This window comes from Microchirus variegatus (genome assembly GCF_963457635.1).
Source record: "Microchirus variegatus genome assembly, chromosome: 19".
In the NCBI taxonomy this organism is placed as follows: domain Eukaryota; kingdom Metazoa; phylum Chordata; class Actinopteri; order Pleuronectiformes; family Soleidae; genus Microchirus; species Microchirus variegatus.
The window spans coordinates 19,961,643-19,986,773 of NC_139820.1; the positions used below are offsets into that span (position 1 = coordinate 19,961,643).

Below are 25,131 nucleotides of genomic sequence, written 5' to 3' on the forward strand. Positions count from 1 at the left end.
TCTGATTCAAATTGATTCAGTTACACTGAAAACAACTCGTTTGTGTGTAAAACAAAGTCACAGCAGTTTCACGATGACTCCGCCCACGTTGAGTAGGAGCTATATTTGTCGTGGAAAAGCGACTGGTTACACTGATCGTGTTCATTTAATCATGAGAACCACTGATAACAATGTGATTTTGCAGCTTAATGTGCAACTCATTAGACAATGGTTTGTATGAAGCACCTTTTATATGATGTTATATTATAGTACAGTGTGTTACAGCTCTGTTAAACTGTGTAACATGTACTTCACAGCAGTGTTTCCATGTACACAAACACTGCCTTTCTCTTATCTTTTAACCTTTACCACAGAGTAAATCAGATGATTGCACATCAAAGACAACATCATCAGCGTAATTCCACTTCTCTTTGTCACAGAGGAGAGAGGTGGGAAAAAAAACGCCTGTACATAGTTTCCATTTTGTGGCCTAAAGAAATGTTATTTTGAATATGTTTTATACTCATGTACAAGTGTACAATTGGTACAATTTATGGTTAAAATAAGCATACCAGGTCCTTTGTGTAGAGTGTATTGTATAGTGTGTATTGTGTCTAGCCTGCACCTTCCTGCCACACCAGCAGGGGGCCAGCTCCCCGATGCCTACAGTAGACAAAGAGGTGTGAAAGCTATGTCTGAAGGTAGAGACTTTGTCTATTGGAGGAATGTGAAAGGGAAGTTGCCCAGGCATAAATGTGGAGGGTTCACTTTGCTCTGGGTGTTTCTCCAGCAAGGATCACTCCTGTGAAGATTGACCGTTTCCTTGTCGGCCGGCAGAAGTTCTCTGTTTCATTCTTCACCAGCAGCAGAGAAATTTCCACAACTAGGTGTTAAAGGGTCAGTCAGCGATTACCAAGCTTTTCCACACAAACAAACATTGTTTCCATTCACAGTTTCCATTCACATGTGCATTGCACATTGGTTCAGTCCAAGTGGAATGAGTGCATAAATGTAAAGGTAATGTCGTTTTTCATCTGTTCTTGGTTTTCCAAAGCAGCAGATGATACTAAATGTCAAAACACTTCAATAGTACTGCAGAAAACATGTGGAATATACAAGTAAATACAATATTCTTTAGGAATTAAAACCTTGTTAAGATCTAACAATGTTTAGAATATGAGTGATTACATCAAGAATGAAATAATTGTGTTTTAAGAAAACATTTTTTTATTGCTCATTTGATGATCAGAACACTCAGAACAAAACAACATATTATAGCTCAGTCTTTATAAATAACATTATTTTACTCAGATACATTTCCATAAGTTAAAAGAATCAGTAAAAAAAATGATAATAAACTTTTTTAAATATTGATAATTTAGACTTGTATAACACCTTCAATGTGCCTGAAGTTACCGTTTTACAGAGGTGAGAGTGAACGTGGTTACAATTTGATAATAAATAAAATAAATAGGTAAAATAAATACATTTCAATAATATATTTCAGTATCATGATTTAAAAAAAACAGATTTAAATTTAAAAAATGTCGTGTGTGTGTGTGTGTATGTGTGTGTGTGTGTGTGTGTGTGTGTGTGTGTGTGTGTGTGTGTGTGTGTGTGTGTGTGTGTGTGTGTCATCATTATAAAATGTGGTCCTGTCATGTCCTACAGTGAGGGGGGAAAAGGTTGATTTTCTGTTCTACAGTAAGTGATAAATGTGTGATTTATGGCTGATTCCTGTGTGTTAACCATCACTTCTGGGTGATACTTTATTATCATTACCAATAATAAATGAATTAGTTCTGCTGTCACTATATTTGATTACTAAAAAAATGTCAATTTAAATACTGATGATTGGATTCTGCTCATAATGAGTGAATACTGTTGATTTTCCGACATATTTCTTTCAGTCCGACGTAGAGGGCGTGTGGTGATATGACGGGCTCATACATGATGGCACACAGCTCCTGTGGACAGGCAGAAAACAACAGACGTTAGATACACAACCACACTGAGGATGTTGAGTTGTCATTTGTCGGCTTTAACTTGGATGATTTGTCAGTTTTGCTGTTGCAGCCCGAGGCCCTGACACACTTCCCTGTAATAAGTCTGTGAGTCTGTGATAAGAGTGAACATCAGACAGTGGAACAAACCAACCCAGTGTAAGGGTGGGGGTTGGGTCTCCAGTGCTATATTTACCTACTGTATGTCCATGTGATCACACTGATCAATGTAACACTGGACAAAAAAAAAATCTGACACTCTAAAATCTATTGGTATGGTCTGGATTGAACCATTCACCACCTTAGTGTTCACTGTTATGGCATCGTCAGCTCATTTAGAATAATGTCTCAAGTACATTTAAAAGATTTATGTTAACGTGTCGAAAAATGCTGTTATTAGTCTAAAATAAGTCTTTCCTTTTTTGCGATTTCTGCCACTAGGGGTCTCACAATCAAAACAATAACATAAAATGTGGCCAAAAACAGTTACTACATTCAAATTCAAAATACCGAGGTCTTTAAGGTTTGGTTTTCTGACGTAACTGGCAACCCGTGGTTGCTCGGCAGCTGAGACTCTACTGACTGCAATGATTGGTAGACGGCGGTAGGGGGCGCCACGTGACGCCAAAACATGATTTCAAAACATAAACATGATTTGCAGTCTGCAAAAGATTTTTTTTAAGGCAAATATTTTGTGTGTACTGTTGTTGTTGGTGAGTTCAGTTTGTTATATGAACATTATTCCTGAGTCTCTGTGACATATTAGGAGGATTTTATGATTTATTACATAATGCACCTTTAAAACCACTGCATTTGTTGCAGTATTTACTTCTTCATTGCGTACAGTGAGGGGTAAAAATTCAAATTTGAAATTGGATGACAGACTGAGGATTCTGTCTTTCAATGAATCTGCACAAGTAAGATATCAGTGCCATGAATCTCAAACTTCTGATCAGCAGTCACTGACTGTGAGTTCAGTACCAGGTTTAAAAAAGGTTTAAAAAGTAAAACAAAGAACAGAGAAGGTGAGAGGAAGAATTTAAATGTGGACTTACGGGACAGGCCTCACATCTGCAGTTTTCAGCGCATTTCTGTCAAATCCAACAAGAAACAACATCACATCAACGTCAGCTCAAGTACAATATGTTACAAGTTTAAAGGAGACATACTAAACCTAATCTCTCCAAGTTAACCTAGTTCCCTGGTGTCCTAATGAACATGTCTGTGACATGCTTTGGTCAAAATACCATAAGGATGAAGCACCACAGCAGTTCAATCACCCTGAACAAAACAGCCCTGTTCAGAACGCTCTCTTTTGAGTGTCTGTCTCTTTAAATATGCAAATGAGACACAGGAAAGTACATCAGCATCACTGAGGCTCCAGCAGCTAACAGCAGTTAGCTTGAGGAAAAGCCATAATTTAAAAAATCATGGCTTTTTTAGCCTTAGAGGATAAAATGTAAATCCTCTGAGGCTGGAAGTTTGTGTAGAACTCTGTGCTGCACTGTGCAGACAACAATAGAACACTTTGTGGACTTCTGCTCTTTCCGGAAACTATTGCCCTATGTGGAGGACCACAAAAACACGACTGAGTCATTTTTTCCACACTTTGCCGACTCATAGGACCTCCAGAGTCCCAAATATAAGATGATTGAAAAGTTAATTTAGCATATGTCCCCTTTAAAATCTTTCCTTAGGAATTTATAAACACAGTTTTTTTTGTTTTTTTCTGCCACTAGGGGTCTCACAAGCAAAGCAATAACATAAAATGTGGCCAAAAACAGTTACTACATTCAAATTCAAAATACTGAGGTCTTTTAGGTTTGGTTTTCTGACGTAACTGGCAACCCGTGGTTGCTCGGCAGCTGAGACTCTACTGACTGCAATGATTGGTAGACGGCGGTAGGTGGCGCCACATGATGCCAAAACATGATTTCAAAACATAAACATGATTTGCAGTCTGCAAAAGATTTTTTTTAATGCAAATATTTTGTGTGTACTGTTGTTGTTGGTGAGTTCAGTTTGTTATGAACATTATTCCTGAGTCTCTGTGACATATTAGGAGGATTTTATGATTTATTACATAATGCACCTTTAAAACCACTGCATTTGTTGCAGTATTTACTTCTTCATAGCGTACAGTGAGGGGTAAAAATTCAAATTTGAAATTGGATGACAGACTGAGGATTCTGTCTTTCAATGAATCTGCACATGTAAGATATCACTGCCATGAATCTCAAACTTCTGATCAGCAGTCACTGACTGTGAGTTCAGTACCAGGTTTAAAAAAGGTTTCAAAAGTAAAACAAAGAACAGAGAAGGTGAGAGGAAGAATGTAAATGTGGACTTACGGGGCAGGCTTCACATATGCAGCTCTCAGAGCATTTCTGTCAAATCCAACAAGAAACAACATCACATCAACGTCAGCTCAAGTACAATATGTTACAAGTTTAAAGGAGACATACTATACCTAATTTCTCCAAGTTAACCTAGTTCCCTGGTGTCCTAATGAACATGTCTGTGACATGCTTTGGTCAAAATACCATAAGGATGAAGCACCACAGCAGTTCAATCACCCTGAACAAAACAGCCCTGTTCAGAACGCTCTCTTTTGAGTGTCTGTCTCTTTAAATATGCAAATGAGACACAGGAAAGTACATCAGCATCACTGAGGCTCCAGCAGCTAACAGCAGTTAGCTTTAGGAAAAGCCATGATTTTTTAAATTATGGCTTTTCCTTTTTTAGCCTTAGAGGATACAATGTAAATCCTCTGAGGCTGGAAGTTTGTGTAGAACTCTGTGCTGCACTGTGCAGACAACAATAGAACACTTTGTGGACTTCTGCTCTTCCGGAAACTATTGCCCTACGTGGAGGACCACAAAAACACGACTGAGTCATTTTTTTCCACACTTTGCCGACTCATAGGACCTCCAGAGTCCCAAATATAAGATGATTGAAGTTGAAGTTAATTTAGCATATGTCCCCTTTAAAATCTTTCCTTAGGAATTTATAAACACAGTTTTTTTTTTTTCTGCCACTAGGGGTCTCACAAGCAAAGCAATTACAAGCAGCACAGGATGGGATACTACTCGTTACTACTAGTAGTGTAAATAGTAGCATCCAATATTTCCTTCCTCTCCCTGTTGTTTCATAGATCGTTTGACATGTTGTGTAATTCATTTTTTATATGTACAAAAAGAAGATTTGGTTATGAAAATGTACAGAACTTGGTTATATTTTATATTGCAGACCAAAAACCAACCATGAGTACTTACCAAAATGTGCTTGTCTATGACATTCATATACGCTCTCAACCGGGAGGTAATACTGTGATGCCGCGAATCCAGGCCGTCAGTGTAGTACTGAAGAAATCCACATTTCTGTTCAGAGGATGAAAAACAATGTCTGAGCTGTAAAGAACTCAAGGAATTCTCAATGTGTTGTGTACTTTAATATCATAGTCTATAGTTTCCATCTGCTGTTATCACGTCCAATCGATGTGTCTGCACTTACACTGGTGTTGAAACACTGGCAGATTTTCTCCTGAGGGAAGAACAGGGAGAGGGAACATGAACGATGGGTTGACTGTGACACAGTCCAGCTCTGCACGAACAAACCAAATGTGTTCACATGTGATAAGAGCAACGCAAAAAGGAAGTGGTGAAGACGGCGGGCTGTTGAATCTGTGCACGAGCGTACAAAGTCACGCTAAAGAGTCTGGTTGCGAGCGGTTTCAGTTTCACACAATGAATATTTGTTGCAAACTGAGTAGTTCTATGCTTAAAACTACAGTAGTTCTATGCTTAAAACTACTGTAGTCTTATGCTTAAAACTACAGTAGTTCTATGCTTAAAACTACAGTAGTTCTATGCTTAAAACTACAGTAGTTCTATGCTTAAAACGACTGCATTTGTTGCAGAACTTCCGCTACATTGAGGGGTAACAATTTAAATGTGACCTGCAGCCTCTGCTTTAAATTTGATGCTGAGGATTCTGTCTGAATGAAACTACTGCACAAGTAAGATGTCGTTCCCAGTTGTTGGACGACAGAACAGAGAAGGTGAATTACGCAGAATCAGAGGGAAAATGTAAAAAAGTGGACTTACGGTGATGAGGGAGTTGCAGTTATTTGGGCAATTCTGTCAAACCAAAGAAGAAACAGCATCACATCAGGGACGTCAGCTACGCACAAAGATGAAGCAGATACTACACAGAGCCATGCAGTGACAGACCACACTGTGTCCGGGGGTAAACCCAGACACTGCAATATGAGGACATGTATTATCAGACGGAAACATGAGGCTTCATGTCCTAACGGTCCTGGTGAAGGTCAGCCCAAAGTGACCACAAACAAACTCACACTTGTTCTTTTTAGTCTTTCAATGCGAACCAGCTCCACAGAAGTGAGGATCTGCCTCACTGGGAGCAGGTTTTCATCTCTGAGAGAAGTCACCACCATATTTGATGCTGCATGTGTTGGCCTGTAACGCTGCCTCTGATGGAAATATGCCGCCTTACCGTGATTAGATTTCCAAATTTATCCAAAAGTTTCTCGAACTCAAACATGTTGACGTCCGGCGACGATGAACGTGGACAACGACTGTTGACGGCGACTGCTGCTGCTGCTGATGAATGATGAATGAGAAGCAGCAGCAGCAGCAGAGGTAGCATCCATTTGGAGGAGGACCCAGTCATGGCCAGTAGATGCATCTGGTTTGCTACAGAAGAACCAGTTTTCTGACAGTGGTTTAAAGTCTTGTTGCAGGAGCTCGAACCTTCTTGAGTGGTTGTTTGCAATTGGACATGTGTCAGCGTCGCAGCTTTAATACACCAAGACGTGGCATTTCCAAACTTTTCGGAAATCCCTCTGTTATTGTCCACAATTTCATTATTTGTCACCATGTTCCTACACGTTGATCCTGACATGAAGTGATTCAGCATGTGTGTTGTGCTGCTCGCCACATATCAGTATCATCTCAGAGATTATGACTGTTACGGCATTTCCTCACCTCTGCAAAGGCCTGGCTTTCACTGCACAAAGGAAAGCGAGTCAGAGATTTCCTCAAAAGCTCTGGGTTATGCTGACTTCTGTTTTTCACGCGTCCACATTAGCCTAAGTTGTGCCTGAGGTTGCTGGGTGCAGGACATGAGACGTTGGCACTTGGGCCACAATGACCAAAATGGCGTGCCATCCTGTCCACACCAGAGGTTCTGTCCTTTCTGCTAGTACAGTAGTTCCCAAACTACTCACAGTCCCGTACCCCTTCAGACCTCCAGCCATGTTCCCCCTACTCCTGGGCAGACAGTGCTGGACAAACATGAGCTAAACATGCAGAGGTTAACTGGACACTGTCCAAGGTATACCCCGCATTTTGCCCTGTGACAGGTGGAATTGGCTTCCTGTCACCGTCATGTGGAGGATGAAGCACCTGGGAGTCAATAATCTAAAATGTCACCCTCACAAACAATGTGGAAATGTTTGCCTTTCGAATCGACTCATTTATTTCAAACTAGCACAGCACATACAACAGCAGCATTGGCTAATTCATCCCAGCAGTTAATCCACTCCACATCACAGGTCCATTAGAAAGCAGTTTGTCATGGGTCTGGAATAAACCAACTTAAAAGGTATGCACTCTGTAGGTCACAGTGAAAGCTTGATCATCATTAATAATGATGTCAGTGATCTTTCTGAACTTCTTGACTCCTTGGGATTTTGATGAGCTCACCACAAGCTGCCAGGGACATCCATGCCTTGCTAGGGATGGCTTTGTGGTCAATGTCATCCATCCATCATCTACCGCTTTATCCTCCCTTCCACTGGAGGGTCGTTGGGGGGTGCTGTGCCTATCTCAACTGACATAGGGCAATCGGCGGGGTACACCGTCACAGGGCCACATATAGAGACTAACAACCATTCACTCTCACACCTACGGTCAATTTAGAGTGATCAATTTACTTAATCCCTAAATCTGCATGTTTCTGGACTGCGGGAGGAAGCCGGAGAAAACCCACACACACACACAGGGAGAAACTCCTTGCAGAAAGGCCTTTGTTCCTTGTTTTGTGGTCAATGATGACATCGAATCCTTGGATGTTGTTCTTGTGTTCACCAACACCATGGTTCCCAACCTGGGGTCCAAGCCCCCCTCCACATGGGGGGGACGCAGAGATTTGTGAGGTTATTAAAACTATATTGGTGCATATTACATTCAGAAAATCCCACAAACCCATTTTTTGGTCCAAAGTATTGAGCTATTTATTACCAACACATTGTGACTGAGGTAATACCTCAAGAGTTACCTTGGTTTGCATCCTTATACACTGTGGGAATAGCAACAAAAACATATAGGCACACAAAAAAACTGCTGTTTATTTTTGCGTAAATGCTTGCAGTTATTCACTTTATTCTTTTGTGGATATGTGTTTAGCTGGGGGCTGGTTTGTCTTGGACACAAACAAGGGGAGCTTCAAGGAAAAAAGGTTGGGAATCACTGCACAACACAGAGGGACTGTTTGGTGTAGAGTTGCTCGTTTTTGTCTCCCTCTATTAACACCAACGCTTTTTGAGAAATAACTGTTGGAGTTAAATTAGACTAAATAAGGTCAATTAGGGTTACAGGCACTACATTATTACCTACGGGCCAGACCATACTTGTCCATGACCACAAAGGTCTGCTAGAGTCTACATGATGTAAATACTCCATCCACTCATTTCCACGGTGATCCAAACAGACCCTCCGGTTCAGTTAGTGGCACACTCCAAGATAAGCAAAGCAGCATATAATCACCATTTCCTCAGAACTCATGAGTTGGATCACACTCAACTTCAGTTTGACCTCAGTTACACATCTCTCTCTTGAGGTCCATGTTTAGCCTTGACACACACACACACACACACACACACACACACACACACACACACACACACACACACACACACACACATAGTCATTATGTATTCCCGAGCCCCTTAACCATCACTTCAACTCAATGCCTAAACCCACTTCTAAATAGCCCTTTTTTGGGGGTGACAGAAAGTGAGGACCAGCCAAAATGTCCTCATCCCCCATGACTTATCGGTTTTTTGGTCCTCACAAAGATTGCAATACAAGAATACATGCACACATACTATAATAGTTTTAGTATAGGCCTGTTTTGATGCAGTCTTCAGCCAGGACGTCACATTACCAACGCCTGGATAGATATTCTAACTTCTAACCCATATAAACAGAAAAAATAAGTATTATTTTAATGGTTTGTAATTGATGTCAGGAAAAGTTTTTCTGAGTCACGTTTGCTTGGAATTTCGTGTTGGCTAATAAAGGAATTTCGAATAAACTTTATTTAAAATGTGTTGTTACTTTAACAAGGAATCTTTATCCTGCTGCGATAAAGAAGAAATCACACACTCTTTGCAACGACTCTTATTACTACACACATATCTACCCACATATCTTAAAAGTTTTAGGTCAATATTTTTTATCAGTGAATGTGTGTTTTCTAACTCATAATCAGAGTTGCTATGATTAACAAATAATCATAAAAAAAATGGTTTTCCACTGTAACCTTTGTGAATTCAGATTAAAAAATAGATAAAAAATCAGATTTGTGCAATCTGCTATTGGGAAAAATACACAACTAAACCTCAAAAGGTCAAATTGAGCATATTATGGACTAAAGCAGCAGATGTCTCTAACTTTCACATTAAACAGTGCAAACAAAGCATTTCCCTTACACTGGTGATAGGTAAGACAATCCAGTAATGAGATATCACAGTCACTGGGTAATTATATCTGATAAAAACTTGAAGAACAGTGGTTTTCCACGTAAAAACCACCCGGCCACATCTGAAGAGGCTTGCTGCACCGTAACTGAAGACACTCGCATGTTGACTTTGTACGGGCAAATGCTCTGGTTCAGAGAGTGGATAGAAAGGGGATGTCCACACAAATATATAAAAGATTTAAAGGATTTCATGAGTTAGTGTGAGCATGAAGTGTGAGGCTTCTTTAAAGGTGCATTATGTAATAAATCATAGCAAACGATCGCGTGTGCGCACCGGCCGGCTATTGACAAAAGATCGTGAAATAAAAATAAATGTTACGCAACAATAACGTCACTAATCCATAATATGGGCCTAAACTAAGATAATACAATGGTTTTCATCATTTTTATATCTCTATTAACAAAGAAAATACTTAATTTGTATCATACTCGTTTCGCTGCTTTCGACGCCATCTTTGTTCTGTCAAAACACGCAATGATTTCTGGGTAGCCCTTGCTCCCAAGGGTGGTCTCGGAAAATCTCAATATTGAGGGCGATACAGCCCTTAAACTTGACCTCAACCTAATTTTTCTGAGAAGCAGGACAGCACTTGCACTAGAGGGAGAGCATTTTTGAGATTGAAGGTTAAGCAAGGAATTGGAATTCACCCGATCACTTACACCTGATCGCGCTCCTGTTGTCAGCATCTGCACAACAAAGTTTGTCTTGGACAAACGCAAAGGGGGCTTCAAGGAAAAAAAGGTGGGAACCGCTGTCTTATTGAGTGATGGTTTCTCCGGGTTTTCTGCTCTTTAAACCCATTCTGCAGGATTGATCAACTACACAGACGTTGTTTGCCCACTACATTATAAAGTGATATAAATGATGCGATGAAAATAAATCAGTCACTCAAATCTCCAAGTTAGAAAAATGTGATTTATTTCATGTCATTTAGCGATTACATGATCACATCCATCATTTCCCCGTCCTTCTCTACTTTTTCTCTCCTACCTCATCCCATTCTGTCCCTCTCTACTCCAGAAACTCACTCCTCAGACTCGCCTCAGTGTCACAGAGGTTGATCAGCTCCTCGACCTGATCACCATCCTCGTTCTCCTCTTCCTCCTCGGCCTCCCGTGATGCCTGGGCCTCCCCCTCACCACTTCCCTTCCCCCCCAGCTCCAGGTAGCCCTTGGCTGTTTGGCTGATCACTCCACCACTCTTGAGTCCTCCTCCTCCTCCTCCTCCAGCACCTTCAGCTTTGTTTTTAACCGGCTGGACCATCAGGATGCCCTCATCTAGAATGGGGGTCCCTTCGGGGCTGACGCCCTCACCTGGTGCCCGGCTGGCTCGGCCCACATGTAGGGTATGAGCAGAGGGATCCAGGGTGACAGTGGACTTACTTGTGCAAAGACCCATAATAAAGTCCCGTCTTCAGCCTGAAATCAGTTCCTTTTCACAAGTCTCTGTGGTGTCTGCAGTCTATCAAAGTAGAACAAGGCTATCCATAAGAAATACAGTAAAACAGAATACTTCCTTGATTGTGGGTCCAACTTTTCTTTCACTTCACTTTTTCAGGTTTGATGAAGAAGAAGATTCAACAATTCTAACAATCCAATCCGTCGTTGTCCTGGTGAACATCCCTCATGAGAGTTGCACCTCATTGATTATCAGATGAAAACGAATTCACTCCTCTTCATGACTGGAATGTAGTTTCATGAACATACTGGAAAGCTCATGAGATCATGAAGTAAGTGAGGCTTGTTGCAGTAGAGAAGCTCCCATCCACACTTTGCCTTCAGTCCATATGAATGTTTAGATGGAGTAGGAGTCCTCTTCCTCTGGTTGGAGCTATAAACGCAGTAAACCCTTCAGACGGATCTGTCCTCTGCCTCCACCGACCACTTGGAAAATGTGGGTTGGCAAAGTGGAGGAGCTCCACTCTCGGACTCTTTCACAACATATGCCGACTACTCCTGAAGTACTCTTGAAAACCGTGCACACAGTTTCAGTTGGGTCAGCATCAGTAGATTTAAGTTCAATCAAAGTGTGTTTGGAAACAACAGGAATGAAATCTATTGGGGACGTTTATTTTTTCCGTACTTGTACAAGATGCTTCTCCACACGCTGCAAGGTTTTAGCAGCCTCCATTGTTCTCTGTGTCACAGATGGTTTCGTGAGGGTCCTTGACATGAACCCACAGAGCTCTTCACAGTGTCACACAGGAACAGTCTGTTTGTGGCAGGTCAGCGCAGTTCCACACTCAGACATTTGCTGAGATGCCACTGAAAATAACTGAAAATGGCCTTGATAAAGAGGCAGATGCATCATAATTCAGTATTTGAGTTGAAAGCAGTATTTCTCTTGTAAAAGTAGTCTCAAACAAAACACAAGCAACATTCCTTCATTTCTGATACAAGATTAGGACTTTGGAACAATCTCAGCCTGGATGTCAAGCAATTTCAGCTTTGTTTTTTTGTATGTCCTGGTGGGACCAATGTCAGATTTGCTTCAACTCATGTCTTTGCATCGTCTTTGTATCTTGTTGAGTGTAAAATTTGCATTGCGTTGGTTGGTGATGCCTCCAATCTCTACTGTCTTCCTTGTGACAAAGCTTGATGTGTGTTTGTATGCTTTTATTTATTTATTTTGTGTGGTCCCCACAACTCTAAAGGATTTGTTCAGGCTTAAGACTTAGTTTTATGATCAGAATTAGGTTTTTTCTCAAGGATCTCAAAGTCAAATGACCATGGGGCCACTGGACATTTAACGTGATCAGTGGAGCGGCAAAAACATTCAGTAAGGGTGGCTAATATGAGCTTAAAATTACATCGCAATATTCACTCATTTGACCTGGAACAATATATAGTTCACAATGTATGATCCTCTATTATCACATTACTAAAAACATACGGAAATAACTCCATTAAAAGTTGATGTTAAGTGGCAGGCAGGGGTACCATAGCCCTTGAACTGGCAGGGACTCAAGCCAGCAACCTCCCAGTCGCAAACCAAGACCCCTTCCCACTTGGCCATGAGCTGCCCAGAAAGTCTTAATTTGGATATTTAATTGTGAATTATTATTAATAATAATGACATGTTTTAAAGCAGTACATGTCTGGCAGGATACTGTCTTGTCTTGTCATGGATTCCCATGACGTGAGTTTTTTTTAGTTTCTCAGCTTGAGTAATGTCAAGGTGTAAAGGAATTTATGAAGCGTCTTATGAAGCAACAGATGGCTGAGATAAGGAATGAGAAGTATATGATTTGTCTTATCTCCCTGCCGTGACAAACACAACACTACAAGGGCATGTGGTTTTCTACCACGCTGACTATTCATGAGAGGGAAAACTCATCGTCAGCTGAAGTTGAGTGAAAGTCATTCATTCAGTGTGTTGAGTCGTTGATATTTCAAATCAATATCTTTTGTGGTGTCGCTGTGAGGTAGAATACCCCGTGTCCCATGAGTGTGAAGACGCTGAGGCTTATCTTACTGCTGGTCAGACTCATAGGCAGATCATAGGTTACTGTGGTTGTCCCACAGCAACCTATGCTCTGCCTACATCAAATAGATATCAAGAGTTTTGATACTGCAGTAATTCACCTCCAAGTTCCAGTAAAGGCCTTTTATCATTGAATCATTTACCGCCCTAGGGAAGTGACTGAGAGCTGGTATATGATGCTCTCGGTCTGCTCTATCAGATCCCTTATGTGGGTAAAAAGAACCCTTTAACAGTTAAAAAAGCAACATTTTGTATGTATTTTAAGACTTTAATAGAAGCACAAACACTGGACAGTGACTTAAGGCAAATTTATACTTCTACAACTGCTATGCAAGGTTGTTGTGCTTCTGGCTACTGTGAGCAATGGCGTCCGAGGGAGAAAGACTGTTGTAGTTGCAGCTGAATAACATTGAAACACAGATGCTATTGATACAAAAATAGAGACGTGAAAGACTGAGGAGACGTGACTGGAGGTGGTACGTACCATACGTGCACTACATGTACCCAGACTGATGGCCAATTTAAAGGTCACACAGACCAGAAGTTCCTATACCCTGTTTTTTAGTGTGTATCTGTGTCATTACCTTGTTTATGAAGCCCTGAAGGTTCTAAACAAACAGTTCAGCCACTGCTGAGAACGCTGTGTTTTATTGTAATCTCGGGCTCAGCAAGAGCTCTGAAAAAACCCGGTCCGGTTACGTAAACAGCGGTTCTCCTGAACAGCAGGTCCTCCTGCTCCGGGCACTTCTGGTTGCATACATTGAACCGCAGAAGAAGAATAATGTCCGTTGTGGAGGTGTTTCACGAGCGACAGTGTCTTCTGACTCTGGGTCTGACTCCGGGTCAAAGGTCGTCAAAGGGACTGTGGCGGGGAGTCGTGAAGAAGCTATTGTTAAAACAATGTTTTGATAATGAGGAGCAGTGCATCCACCGTTCCAGAGGGGGGAGCTGTGCTTCTGAGAGCGGGTGTGCTGATATGTAATTTCCGGGTATTGGCCAATCACAAGACAGTCTGTCTTCTGGGTGCGAGAGTTGAGTCTGAAATATTGCGGCTGGCGAACAGCGTCAGAAAAGAGGATTTCTATCGGCTCGTTTACAGCAACTAGGAGGTTTTTGACCATAAAAACAAGTTAATGTATGTAAGTAGACCTCCATAACTAACATATGTGCAACAGGACCACTCTATGTGAGTCTTATTGGACCGATGAGGGACATGGACTAAGAAACCCACTTCAGGTACTTCCGAATGTCAGCTGGCAAATTTGATGAACTTCTATCTACGCCGTGTGCTACCTCATATTAATCATCAGGGCATCTACCACACGCCCGTTGATGCCGCCCAGAGACTGGCTGAGGACCAATCAGCCCTTGCCGTCTCCGTTGTCCCTTGACGGAGTGACGGAGGACGCTCTCCGACAGTCTCTCTTAGCGAGAGGGGTCTCCATAAGGGGTCTCTTCCTCAAAGTAGCCACCCTTTGCTTTGATGACTGCTTTGCACACTCTTGGCATTCTCTCCATGAGCTTCATCAGGTCGTCACCTGAGAGGTTTTCCAACGTTCTTGAAGGAGTTCCCAGAGATCCTGAGCACTTGTTGACCCTTTTGCCTTCACTCTGCTGTGTGTCCAAACTTTTGACTGGTAGTGTAAATATATATGTATACACACACATATGTATACACATGGCTAGGGGCCAGGGTCTGGCCTGTCTCCTTGATGGGTGGTCCGGGGGGCTCTGCTCTCATTGGTGGTGGGTTGCCCCCATTCCTGAGGCCCTGACAGGTCCTGGCCCTCCATTCTCTGCCTTGGCACTAATGGCACCAGTGTGTGAGGTATATGTGAGGAAGAGGAGGATGATGATAGAGCTGATAAATCCGCCCCCTGTGAAAGGTCTATAGCTGACTTTGCTCGGTCCATTTACACCACTGTACTTGAGAGCTGTGAGAGCTCAATGTTTTCTCTAGTGGTACTTCGTATTAAAAATTTGAGAACCACTGATCTAGACTTTTTCTCACTGTTGAGAGTACAGTATATCACAGAATATCATAATAACACTGAAGGTTCCACCTTCTCTCGATTTGCTTGTTTTTATTGATTTTCAGCCGCTCGACATTATTCTATTTCTTTATTACACACTGACATTTTAGGGTGAGACAATGAAAGACATCACATATGTACAACAACTTAAGTTATGTGGTATACAGTTGGCTACAAATGCAGACTTTTGATATTGTTTTGTTCATATGTGACCTTTTCTCCATCTGCGTTCTTTAGTTCAGAGCAGGACTTAGGTTTTTAGGTACAATATATAACAGTGAAGGATTTTAACCTTCAAATAATATCTCCATGGTTGTTTTGATGGGTGAGTATCACCTCTGTCGAAGCCTGAGCAGGTCTGCATTGACTGCATTGGCACTATGTAACTTTTGGTCTTACAAAATTCTATTTTATGGCACACGTTACAGCCCTATATGCTATAACATAGGCTACTGCAGCTGCTCTGAAGACATGGGTTTATTGATTTTGTCTTTTTTGCTTTTCAACAAATGCACATGATACCCCAACAAACACTACCCTTTACCACCTGTGGGGGGAGCCCCCGAGAGCAAAGCCTACATTGTGTTACTTTTAAGGATTAGCGTAAAGGCCCCGGTTTACTTCCGCACACATGCCGTGTGTACCGAAATGCGCGTTGCATATCGCGGACCCTGGTTTACTTGTGTAGTATCTGACTTCACCATCGGGTGGCGGTACAAGTCTAGAGAATCGCCAGGTCGAGGCTCGGATGATTATCCTTGGCGACTACTTCTGTAGTTGAGTCTGTGTGTGTGGAAATAAACAAGGGCCTTCAGTAACGCATATGGAGAATGTACTGTACAGTACATGGATGACAGCTGACTTGTATCGTCTTATTTGGCTCTACAGATTCAAGCATATCCATGTGCCCAGCAGCAAGGCAGCAATAACAGATGTTGTCCTCTCACCAGTTGCTCCATTTTGGCAAGCACACTGAGTCCAGATATGTGAGCCGCTCTCCTGTTCGTCCTCAAGTGTATTTCCCTCCTCCTCCCTCGCCTCCCTCCACCTCTCCCTGAGCTCCTGTCTTCCTGCAGGGGGCAGCATCGACAAGGAGAGTTCATCCACCATGGGTGAGAAGGAGCTGGAGTCGGGGCAGTCCAGCCAGTCTGCAGCAGAGGAACGTGGGTATCCATCCTGGGGTGAAGAGCCGGGGAATGAGAACTTCCAGTAGAACTCTCCTTTGAAGAGATAGACTGAACCTGGAGAGGAGAGAGGGAACAACAGCCATCATGCGTTTGAATGTTATCGTCTTCTTAAAACTAAAGAAATGTTCCTGTGTGATCTGTTATAATGCATGAACACACCATTGTTGCCTGTGGTGATGCCACTGACTCCCTCTTTCAGCAGCTGAGTCCAGGTGTCCTCCTGCTTTTCTTCACTGCCAGCTTCTCCTTTGTCCCCCCACATGGGTCCATCCTCTGGGTCCCAGACCAGGCCCCACCTCTTGCTGGCCACCTCCTGCTTCTCGTCATCATCTGCTCTGATCGAGCGTTCCCCCACCCTGAGGGCGGAGAGGGGCTGGGGGTAGCCCTCCTGCAGGGTGAGGTCACTAAAGAGCCAGAATTGGGAACCTACAGCAAGACACGTGATAATTGGTGACATTTATCTTGACTTCTTCTGAATGAGTCATCGTCTCCATGAGTAAATGTCCTGTATGGGCCTCTGTGTGTCACTGGAACGTACCACTGATGAAGATGATGGCATGATCCGATCGTCTCTCCAGCACAGCACTCACACCGGGCAGGTCAGGAGGTAGACCCCTCCACAGCCTCCTGACCAGAACCCCGCGACCCGACACCAAACCTGCTCCACTGACCCGCCACATTGTCTGTCCTGCAGTGGAGAGAACAGAAGATATCACAACAGATCTCGCCATTTTAGCTTATAGTCCTATAAGTTGGTTTTATGCCATGAGACCTTTGAAGAAGAAGGTCTCTCCTCGGATCCTCGCCACAGCGTCAAAACTGGTGTTACAGCGATCAGTGACGGAGCTGAGGGGAGAAAGAGAAGTGGATGAAAATACGATTACATGGACCGACATTAGAAACATTAGTCATCTCAATCTCTTAAGATTGATTATGAGGCAGAACGGCTTCACACTCACTAACTCTGGCCCTGAGTGTATTCTCTGTTTAGGTATGACATAAGATGATGAGAGACAAACAACCCATCCATCCATCCATCCAAAGTGGAGTTACACCCTGGACAGTTCACGAGTCCAGACAAACAACCAGAGCAATCATCAACCAGCAAGACATTTTGTCATTTGAGAAACCTACCTTAAAAGAAGACCTTTAAATTACATTTTTAGCAGTTATTTACATTTGCACCATCAATTTACTCACAATCAAATCAGTTAAATCGTGCTGTGTTCCTCCATCTCCAGCTACAGGACACAGATTTACGTTGCCTCGTTTTCTGCTCGCTGCTGTCAATCAAACCAACCAATGATGGCTGAGTTCCAATTAGTACCACCTGTTTCTGTGTGCACACTGGTTCTGTAAGGATCACTGCTTTTCAGCCTTCTTGTTATTTGTTTGCGTGGTCTTTGTCGCCCCCTGTCTGTCAGTTCCTGCCGTTGGCTGCATGTGGCTGAACTATTCACCTGCTGCAACCTCCCTTCACACCTGCTGCTCATTCTGCCGATTGTTGAACTCTCCACCATCTGCCATAAATACCTGGTCTTTATGCTGCGTTCTAGAGCCCAACCAAACACATGGGATGTGGGACTTATTCTACCTGAATTGTACTAGCGCTTACTTACAAAACGTTCCAGGCAACTGAAGTCGAATGTTAGAAAACATGGAAGATCGCGGCCCTTTCGCTCACACAAGTGAGCCGTATATGTAAAAGTGATACATATCGATATGTAACGACATGAGTATACGTTTACCGTAGCCCTACATATCTTCATGCTAACAGATAACAACAACGACGTAATTTCACGCCATACCATGAAAAACAAGTTGTGTCTAAAACAAGTCTACATTCAGAAAAGTTAAGTTTATAGTCTGTTCATGTGACTCCATGGGCGACGCCATTATTCTCCGACGTCATTTTGGTGAAGTCGGGGTAGGTCGATCAGCCCCGACCGAGAGTAGGAGGTCCCACTTCGACAGTCATTCCAGTGCACTTTTTCTAGTTGGAGGTCGGATAAGTACCATGTCCAACTGGTTTGGATGGGCTCTGGAACGCAGCATAAGCTCCAGTCTTTGGCCCTTTCTCAATACCCAAGTACCCAAGTACATACTTGAGAAGTACGTACTTGGAGTGCATACTCTCCAAGTGCACGAGTACACGAGTATGATCTCTTCAATTGGAACAGCAATGTACTTCCTTGATTTACTGTTTGAATGGCGCTTAAGCCTCATTACCGCAACCTACAGTGTTGATAAATTACGTATGACAACCGTACTCGCTGCTCACATACTTCAATTGGAACAGAACTGGACTGAGGCTGATGACGTTTTCACAGAGTTGGATATTGAGAAACGGCCTTTGACAGATTGTTTGCTTCACCTTAAGATTGCTTTTGTCAGATTCTTTTGACGATTTGTCTGATAAGCTTTTGTCCTCCTCCATCTGTTTGTCACGTCCAGCTGGTTTTCTTCATCCCATCTGAATTTGAACATCCACCCACCTGGACCCTGTGACCCACATATTCATGTGGTCACTCCTTTTTGCTTTGTTGTTGTTATTAAAAGCCCATTGAAGTCTTCCCTTGTTTGTGGCGTCTGCATCATTGGCTCCAGTTACAGGTTCACTGTCATTCAGAGAGCCATCACTGATCGCCGTGCCCTCATTTTTCCTGCTAAAACCACACAATTTGAAAAAAACTTCTCTTGTAAATCATACCCATATTTTTGGCGAGGTTGGTGAGGCGAGCTGTTGTGGAGCTGAGTCTCTGGTGCGACGCTGGGAGCGTTGTCCGGTTGGATCTGGTTCCTTTCACCTGACAGAAAAACACAATGAATTTGAACCCAATGGTCATAAAGCATAATGGACCATAGAAGGTTCTGCAGGAGGCATGAAGGCAAGTCAGATACTGACAGGTGTTCTGCACATGTGAAACAGTTGTGCAGTGCTAAATAAAGGACTTTCTTTAAGATGGACTACACTCTTAAGGATCTTTTGATCTGCTTTATAATCGTCATATTTTAAGTGCCCACGAGCGTGGATTTCTACCAATTTGGGAGACACAGCAATCCTGTTTTTTCAAAATGTTCAGTCAACCTTCCAAAGTAAGAGCAACTGTGGCAAAACCTCACCTAAACCTAAATTTATTTTGTACAGGGATGTGGTCCCATAGTTCATCAATGGGAAATTCCTGCTTTTAATCCTTTACAATACAAGGCTTTCACATGAGCAGCTGAGCTAAATATGGAGGATACCACTGACAACATGAGGTACTGTCTGTCTGTGCCTCCTCAGTAACAGACCAGTGAACAGACCAGGCCACTGGTTCACAGCTGTCCTCCATAATAATGGAGTCTTTCTTTTTGTCATGTTGCTGTAATGCCACGGCTTTGCTTCTTGTGTGATATGGATTTGCACATGACAACAAGGCATGAATTAATCACCATGTCACAAGCTAAAGTGTGCACTTTTAACCTGTGGTGGAGGTCTTACCATAGAGCTGGGTGATGTGCTCCAGATCATGGGCTCCCAGGCGGTAGTGGAGGGGGTCTCCAGCAGGACCCTGGTAGTACGGCCTCATCACTGAGTGGCGGGACGAGGAGTGAGCCAGACCCAGTGCATGGCCAAACTCATGGACCAGTACTGTGAACAGGTCAGTGCCCTCAGAGGCTAGGGACCAGGGAGAGAACCAGAGAGAACGTCATCTGGATGAAAAAGTGGACGGTGGTCCTTATGTGGCAGAACCTCATTTCTGAGGAGCTTGTTAATTGTGGTTGGTTGGGGTTGGGGTTGGGGTTGGGGTTGGGGTTGGGGTTTGGGTTCGGGTTGGGGTTAGGCATTAAGCTATTCCACCTGGTTGTCTGAAGGCCCACTCCTCCTCTGCGTCCAAGTGAACTCCACCCGCACGACTTGGGTCTGTTGGGAAAAAAGCGTGGCCGACTGCACCACCTGCCCCGTCAAAGGGGTAGCCGTCACCGTGGTTACCATGCAGGAAGTCCACCAACAGGTCGGCTGTCCCTGGACTGCTTACCTAAATGATTGAATGTAATTGTTAGGTCGTGAGCATCAGCAGCTTGGACCAACGCAGCATCAGTCAACATACACTAACCTCATGGAAGTCCAGAGGCGTTGGTTCTGACCACACTCTTAAAGCGTAGAAGACCAGTGAGCGGACTGTCTCCCTGGACAGACGAGAGGAGGACGGGTACGAGTGTAACCTGAAAATGGAAGAGTTTTATCAAAGTGAGTCTTTTTTCTTCATCTAAATAATCGGATTTGGAGTTTTTTCCCCCACCTCCAGTTAATGTTCCTGTGTGTCCACGTGGAGGTGCTCCTCCTCCTCCTCCTCAGGTGTCTCCTCTCTTTGGATGTTTCCTCCTGGTCAGGTAAGGAGCAGCGTGGACTTCTCATCAACACCATTGTCTCCTCATCTGAACGAACCCCAGCACAGAAGACTCAGTGTGTAACGTACTGACCTCCAGTCTTAACATGTAGTAGCAGCAGTAATCCTTACCTATAACCCCGGTGTCTTTGAGGCCTGCAAACCTCTGCATGGCCTTGACAGCATCAGTGACTGCTGACCAGGCTTGAAGCTGTCCAGAGGATGAGTCTGAGGGAGGCAGGTAGCCATACTTCATCAACCAGTCCTATGAGAAGATCATCATGATGAAAATATCCCCTCTCTCTCTCTCACTTGCATTGTTATTGCGTGTAATGCATTTATTTTACCAGCAGGTGGGCGTTCTCGTCTTCAGTGGGCGTCACGAGTGCAGGAGGAGATGTTGTGGTCGCAGCAGTGGAGCGTGTCCACATCCAGAAGAAAATAATCCACGTCTTCATCTTCACTACATGGTTTTCAGTTTTAAATGTTGACTGGAGTCAAATTCTGACGTCACTCTTCATCGCTGTGGTGCACGAAAATATTTCAAATAAAAATGTGACATTAAAGCTCCACTGTGAAATTTATATTACCCCCCCTGTGGACTTGTGAGTAATTACACCTCCCTCCAACTCAGCTAACAGCTAATCTAGTGAATACCACAGTGTTTAGGGACATTTTTCTTATAGAAAGAAAAATGATATAGAAAATGATACGTCATTCTGTCATATCATTTCTGTTATCTGCTGTATATCTGTTACCATCCAGGAAACTTGGAGCTGCGTGGTAAATGAAACAGCACATAATCAGGGACCTTGTTAGAATGTGCTTGATTTGCTTTCCACCCTTCATTAGCATGGCACACATACATTTAACAGTCAAATACAGTCGAACCAGCCAACTTAGCTTTACTATTGCACTGTGTAGCTCCTGTGCATCTTCCTGATTTTAGCTGCTGTGGTCCATGAAAACATGAGCGTCACACAACATTCAACAGTGAAAGTCAATAGCTTTTCCAGAGCTTTTGGCCCCTGTGGTAAAGATGCAGCAGCAAGGACATGCATACTACAGTATGTGTGAAAGTGTGTTTTTGTTCTCCGAGGACGGACACAATAATAATATACTAATGCATATTTATGAGGTGAGTTTTTCCCGCTCAGACGACGTCACGCCCCCTCACTGACACCTCGACTGATCCTCTGTCACAGCAGCGTTGGTGTGTCAGCGCAGCCAAAGCTGACGGGAAACAACTACAGTGAATTCCCAGTGGGGAGACGATGCAATCAGAAGATGGAAGCACATTACCATGAGCGACAGAGGGGAGGGCACACAGGCATGTGTGTCAGTAAGAAGATGCTTTATTTAATTAAGTTAGTGGGTGTACCATTTCAGTTAAAGCATGGGGGGGGGGGGGGGGGACAATAAAGGACACAAGAGAGGGAGGATGAGCCGAGCCACGAGGACAGTGATCTTAAGTAATTAATGTGAAGCAGCAGAGAAAGAGAAGAGTGTGTTGTTGCAGTCTTATTGTGATAAACTGACTGTTCAGAGTCATGTAAACTGGCTCTGAGCCCAGCTGCAGAGCACATGACGGCTGAGATCTGATCCCAGAGCAGCGTCCTCAACTGAAGTCTGACTTCTTCCATTCAGGTTAGAGTCAGGGGTTAGGGTTAGGCCAGTAGTACTGATGGTTAAGGTTAGAGTAAGTCTCCAGGAAATGAATGGAAGTCAATGCAATGTCGTCCAAAGTGTGTGAGGATTGAAAATCCTTGTTAATGTTAAGACTTTGGCTCAGGGTTTGGCTGTTATGTGATGGTAATGGTCTGTGTGTGTTTTCTTACCACTTTGGGACAGTTTCTGTCATAATCTCTGACCTTGTCAGGACCACTAGTCGTCATGGAGACCAAACATGGACAATGATGGAATTATAATAATAGACTTTAGGCTGTTTCTATAACACAGCTGTGGACTCATCTGTGTTTCTTTGCTCGTCTGTGACAGTAAACAGTTATTTATTGGTTTATTGGAGAAGGACGGCACAAGTTAATGCACACGATATACGCTAAGTCAAGATGTGAACATGCCAAAAGATAACATGAATGTGGATTTGCAGATATCACACAGAAATGCTGAAAACATGAATCCAAATAAACAACGCGCTCAAATGAACTGAAGTGAAATAATCAACAGATAAATCCATGATGGCAAAGGCTAAAACGTCACCATCTGCTAATATTCATGTGAAAAAAGTCATTTGATAAAAGTCCACTATCCCCGTCTGCTTCCAAGTCTGTTTTTTAGAGAATAGCGTGGAAAAACAATTTGGCGTTTTTCAAATCTCCTGATGCACAAACTCATTCCTGCAGATTTCCTCAAAGTCCTTGCATTTCCCTCTGTTTTCACCATGTGACTGAAGAGCTTTACAGACTCCCCTGCACTCACAGCTGTTCACTCATTCTAATCATTTTGGCCCTGATACTTAAGCATCTCACTCTTTTCACTCCGACACACACACACACACACACACACACACACACACAGAAGTCAGACACTGAGTGAACAAGTTCAATGTTAGACTGCAGCTCACCTTCCTTCTCCTCTGTAGCGTCAGCTCTCGCTCTCCTCTTCCTCTTCTGATGTGAGACTACAGGGACAGATGTCTCCTTTTTCCTCCTCCCTTAGCTTCTTCCCTCAAAGCCTGCCTCCTAACCCCCCCCCCCCCCCCCCCGCTCCCACCCTCTACCCCACCCACCGCCACAATGCCATGATGGATGATGAATGTAGGCGTCCATGTTTGAGTCACTTTGGAACACTGTCTTTTCTGCATCTGTGAGCTCCATCTAATATGAAATGATTTGAAAAACAACAACACAATACTGCCTTTGATCCAATGGGGATTAGCGAGACCTGGCTTTAGATTCAATGAATGCGAATAAATGATAAAATCCTCCTAATATGTCACAGAGACTCAGGAATAATGTTCATATAACAAACTGAACTCACCAACAACAACAGTACAGACAAAATATTTGCATTAAAAAAAACATTTTGCAGACTGCAAATCATGTTTATGTTCTGAAATCATGTTTTGGCCTCATGTGTCGCCACCTACCGCCGTCTACCAGTCATTGCAGTCAGTAGAGTCTCAGCTGCTGAGCAACCACGGGTTGCCAGTTACGTCAGAAAATGAAACCTAAACGACCTCGGTATTTTGAATTTGAATGTAGTAACTGTTTTTGGACACATTCTTACATATGGCGCCTTTAAGGGACGAACCAAGAAAATCATCTTTCGTTACCCATAATCCTCTTAACATGAGGATTAAACAAACTCAAATTAAGATTGTTAGATTCACCCCAGTCCACTCATGTGAATCTAAAAGCTCTTTCACCAGTTACTGTTTCCCTCAGAGTCGTCGTAGACGTTCCTTTGTTGAGTCGCTGCAGCTCCCTCTGGGATCATCACCGTCCATCTCATCTTCTTTGTCCTGAGGGACAAGCACTGATAGTAAAGAGACATTTAGGGCTGATGTGACATTAGCAGGAAGCTGGACTCCTGTGGTGTAGGACGGGATCATCCAGTCACACCCTGGACTGTGTTTGACCCTCAGTGAATGTCACTCTCCTGTTTTCACGGTTTATTTTGTACATCTTCTGTGAGTGTGTTCAGTTTGAGGACACGACAGGAAGTTGTGATGGCCGACTTTTCCCTCCGACTGTGCTCCTCCCCCTGAGCCTCAGTTCAGGTGTGTTTGTGGGCGGAGCAGCTCTGAACAGCTCCACCTACAGCTCCACCTGTGTACTGCTTTATTGTTTGAACACTCAGACACCTCCATACTGACCACTCACTGACTCCACGCTGACTTAATTTTGCATTTGTAATAAAAAAGAACATTTTGACTGCATTCTGCTCGCCTCCCCTCCCTTTGATTGTTTTTGCGACCTCAACAAAGAAACTTTACTTTGCCCTTGTGTTCTGTATTTCCACATTTCACAAATTCAATCTGATTTTAAACATTTCCAGTCATTTTGTATGTTATATTGTGACACATATGTGACCCGCCACGGACCAAGCGGGAACAAGTCGGCAAAGTTAATTTCAAAATTAGGGATTTCCGTTTTTTTCAAAATTACACAAGTTGAAGTTTTGAAGAAGCCACTACATGCTTCAAATCACAATATTGTGGGTCTTAAAACCATAAACTTTGTGTTTGAATTAAGGTTCTTTTATCGCTGTGCATCACTCCTAATTTGGGTGTGGCGATCTCACATTCCAGAGCTTTTGTTG

General features: G+C 43.1%; 1 protein-coding gene across 1 annotated transcript; it reads right to left on the minus strand.

The window, feature by feature from the left end:
- Nucleotides 1-15,386: 15,386 nt before the first annotated feature.
- On the minus strand, nt 15,387-23,479 carry mmp17b (matrix metallopeptidase 17b). Its single transcript, XM_083906503.1, has 12 exons — nt 23,432-23,479; nt 21,195-21,370; nt 20,980-21,112; nt 20,761-20,896; nt 20,575-20,683; nt 20,319-20,496; nt 19,959-20,135; nt 19,185-19,281; nt 17,247-17,320; nt 17,013-17,162; nt 16,634-16,900; nt 15,387-16,528 (listed from the first exon to the last, which is right to left on the minus strand). The coding sequence occupies exons 2-12, from the start codon at nt 21,303-21,305 to the stop codon at nt 16,170-16,172; spliced, it is 1,791 nt and encodes a 596-aa protein (XP_083762629.1). The 5' UTR covers nt 21,306-21,370; nt 23,432-23,479; the 3' UTR covers nt 15,387-16,169.
- Nucleotides 23,480-25,131: the final 1,652 nt, after the last annotated feature.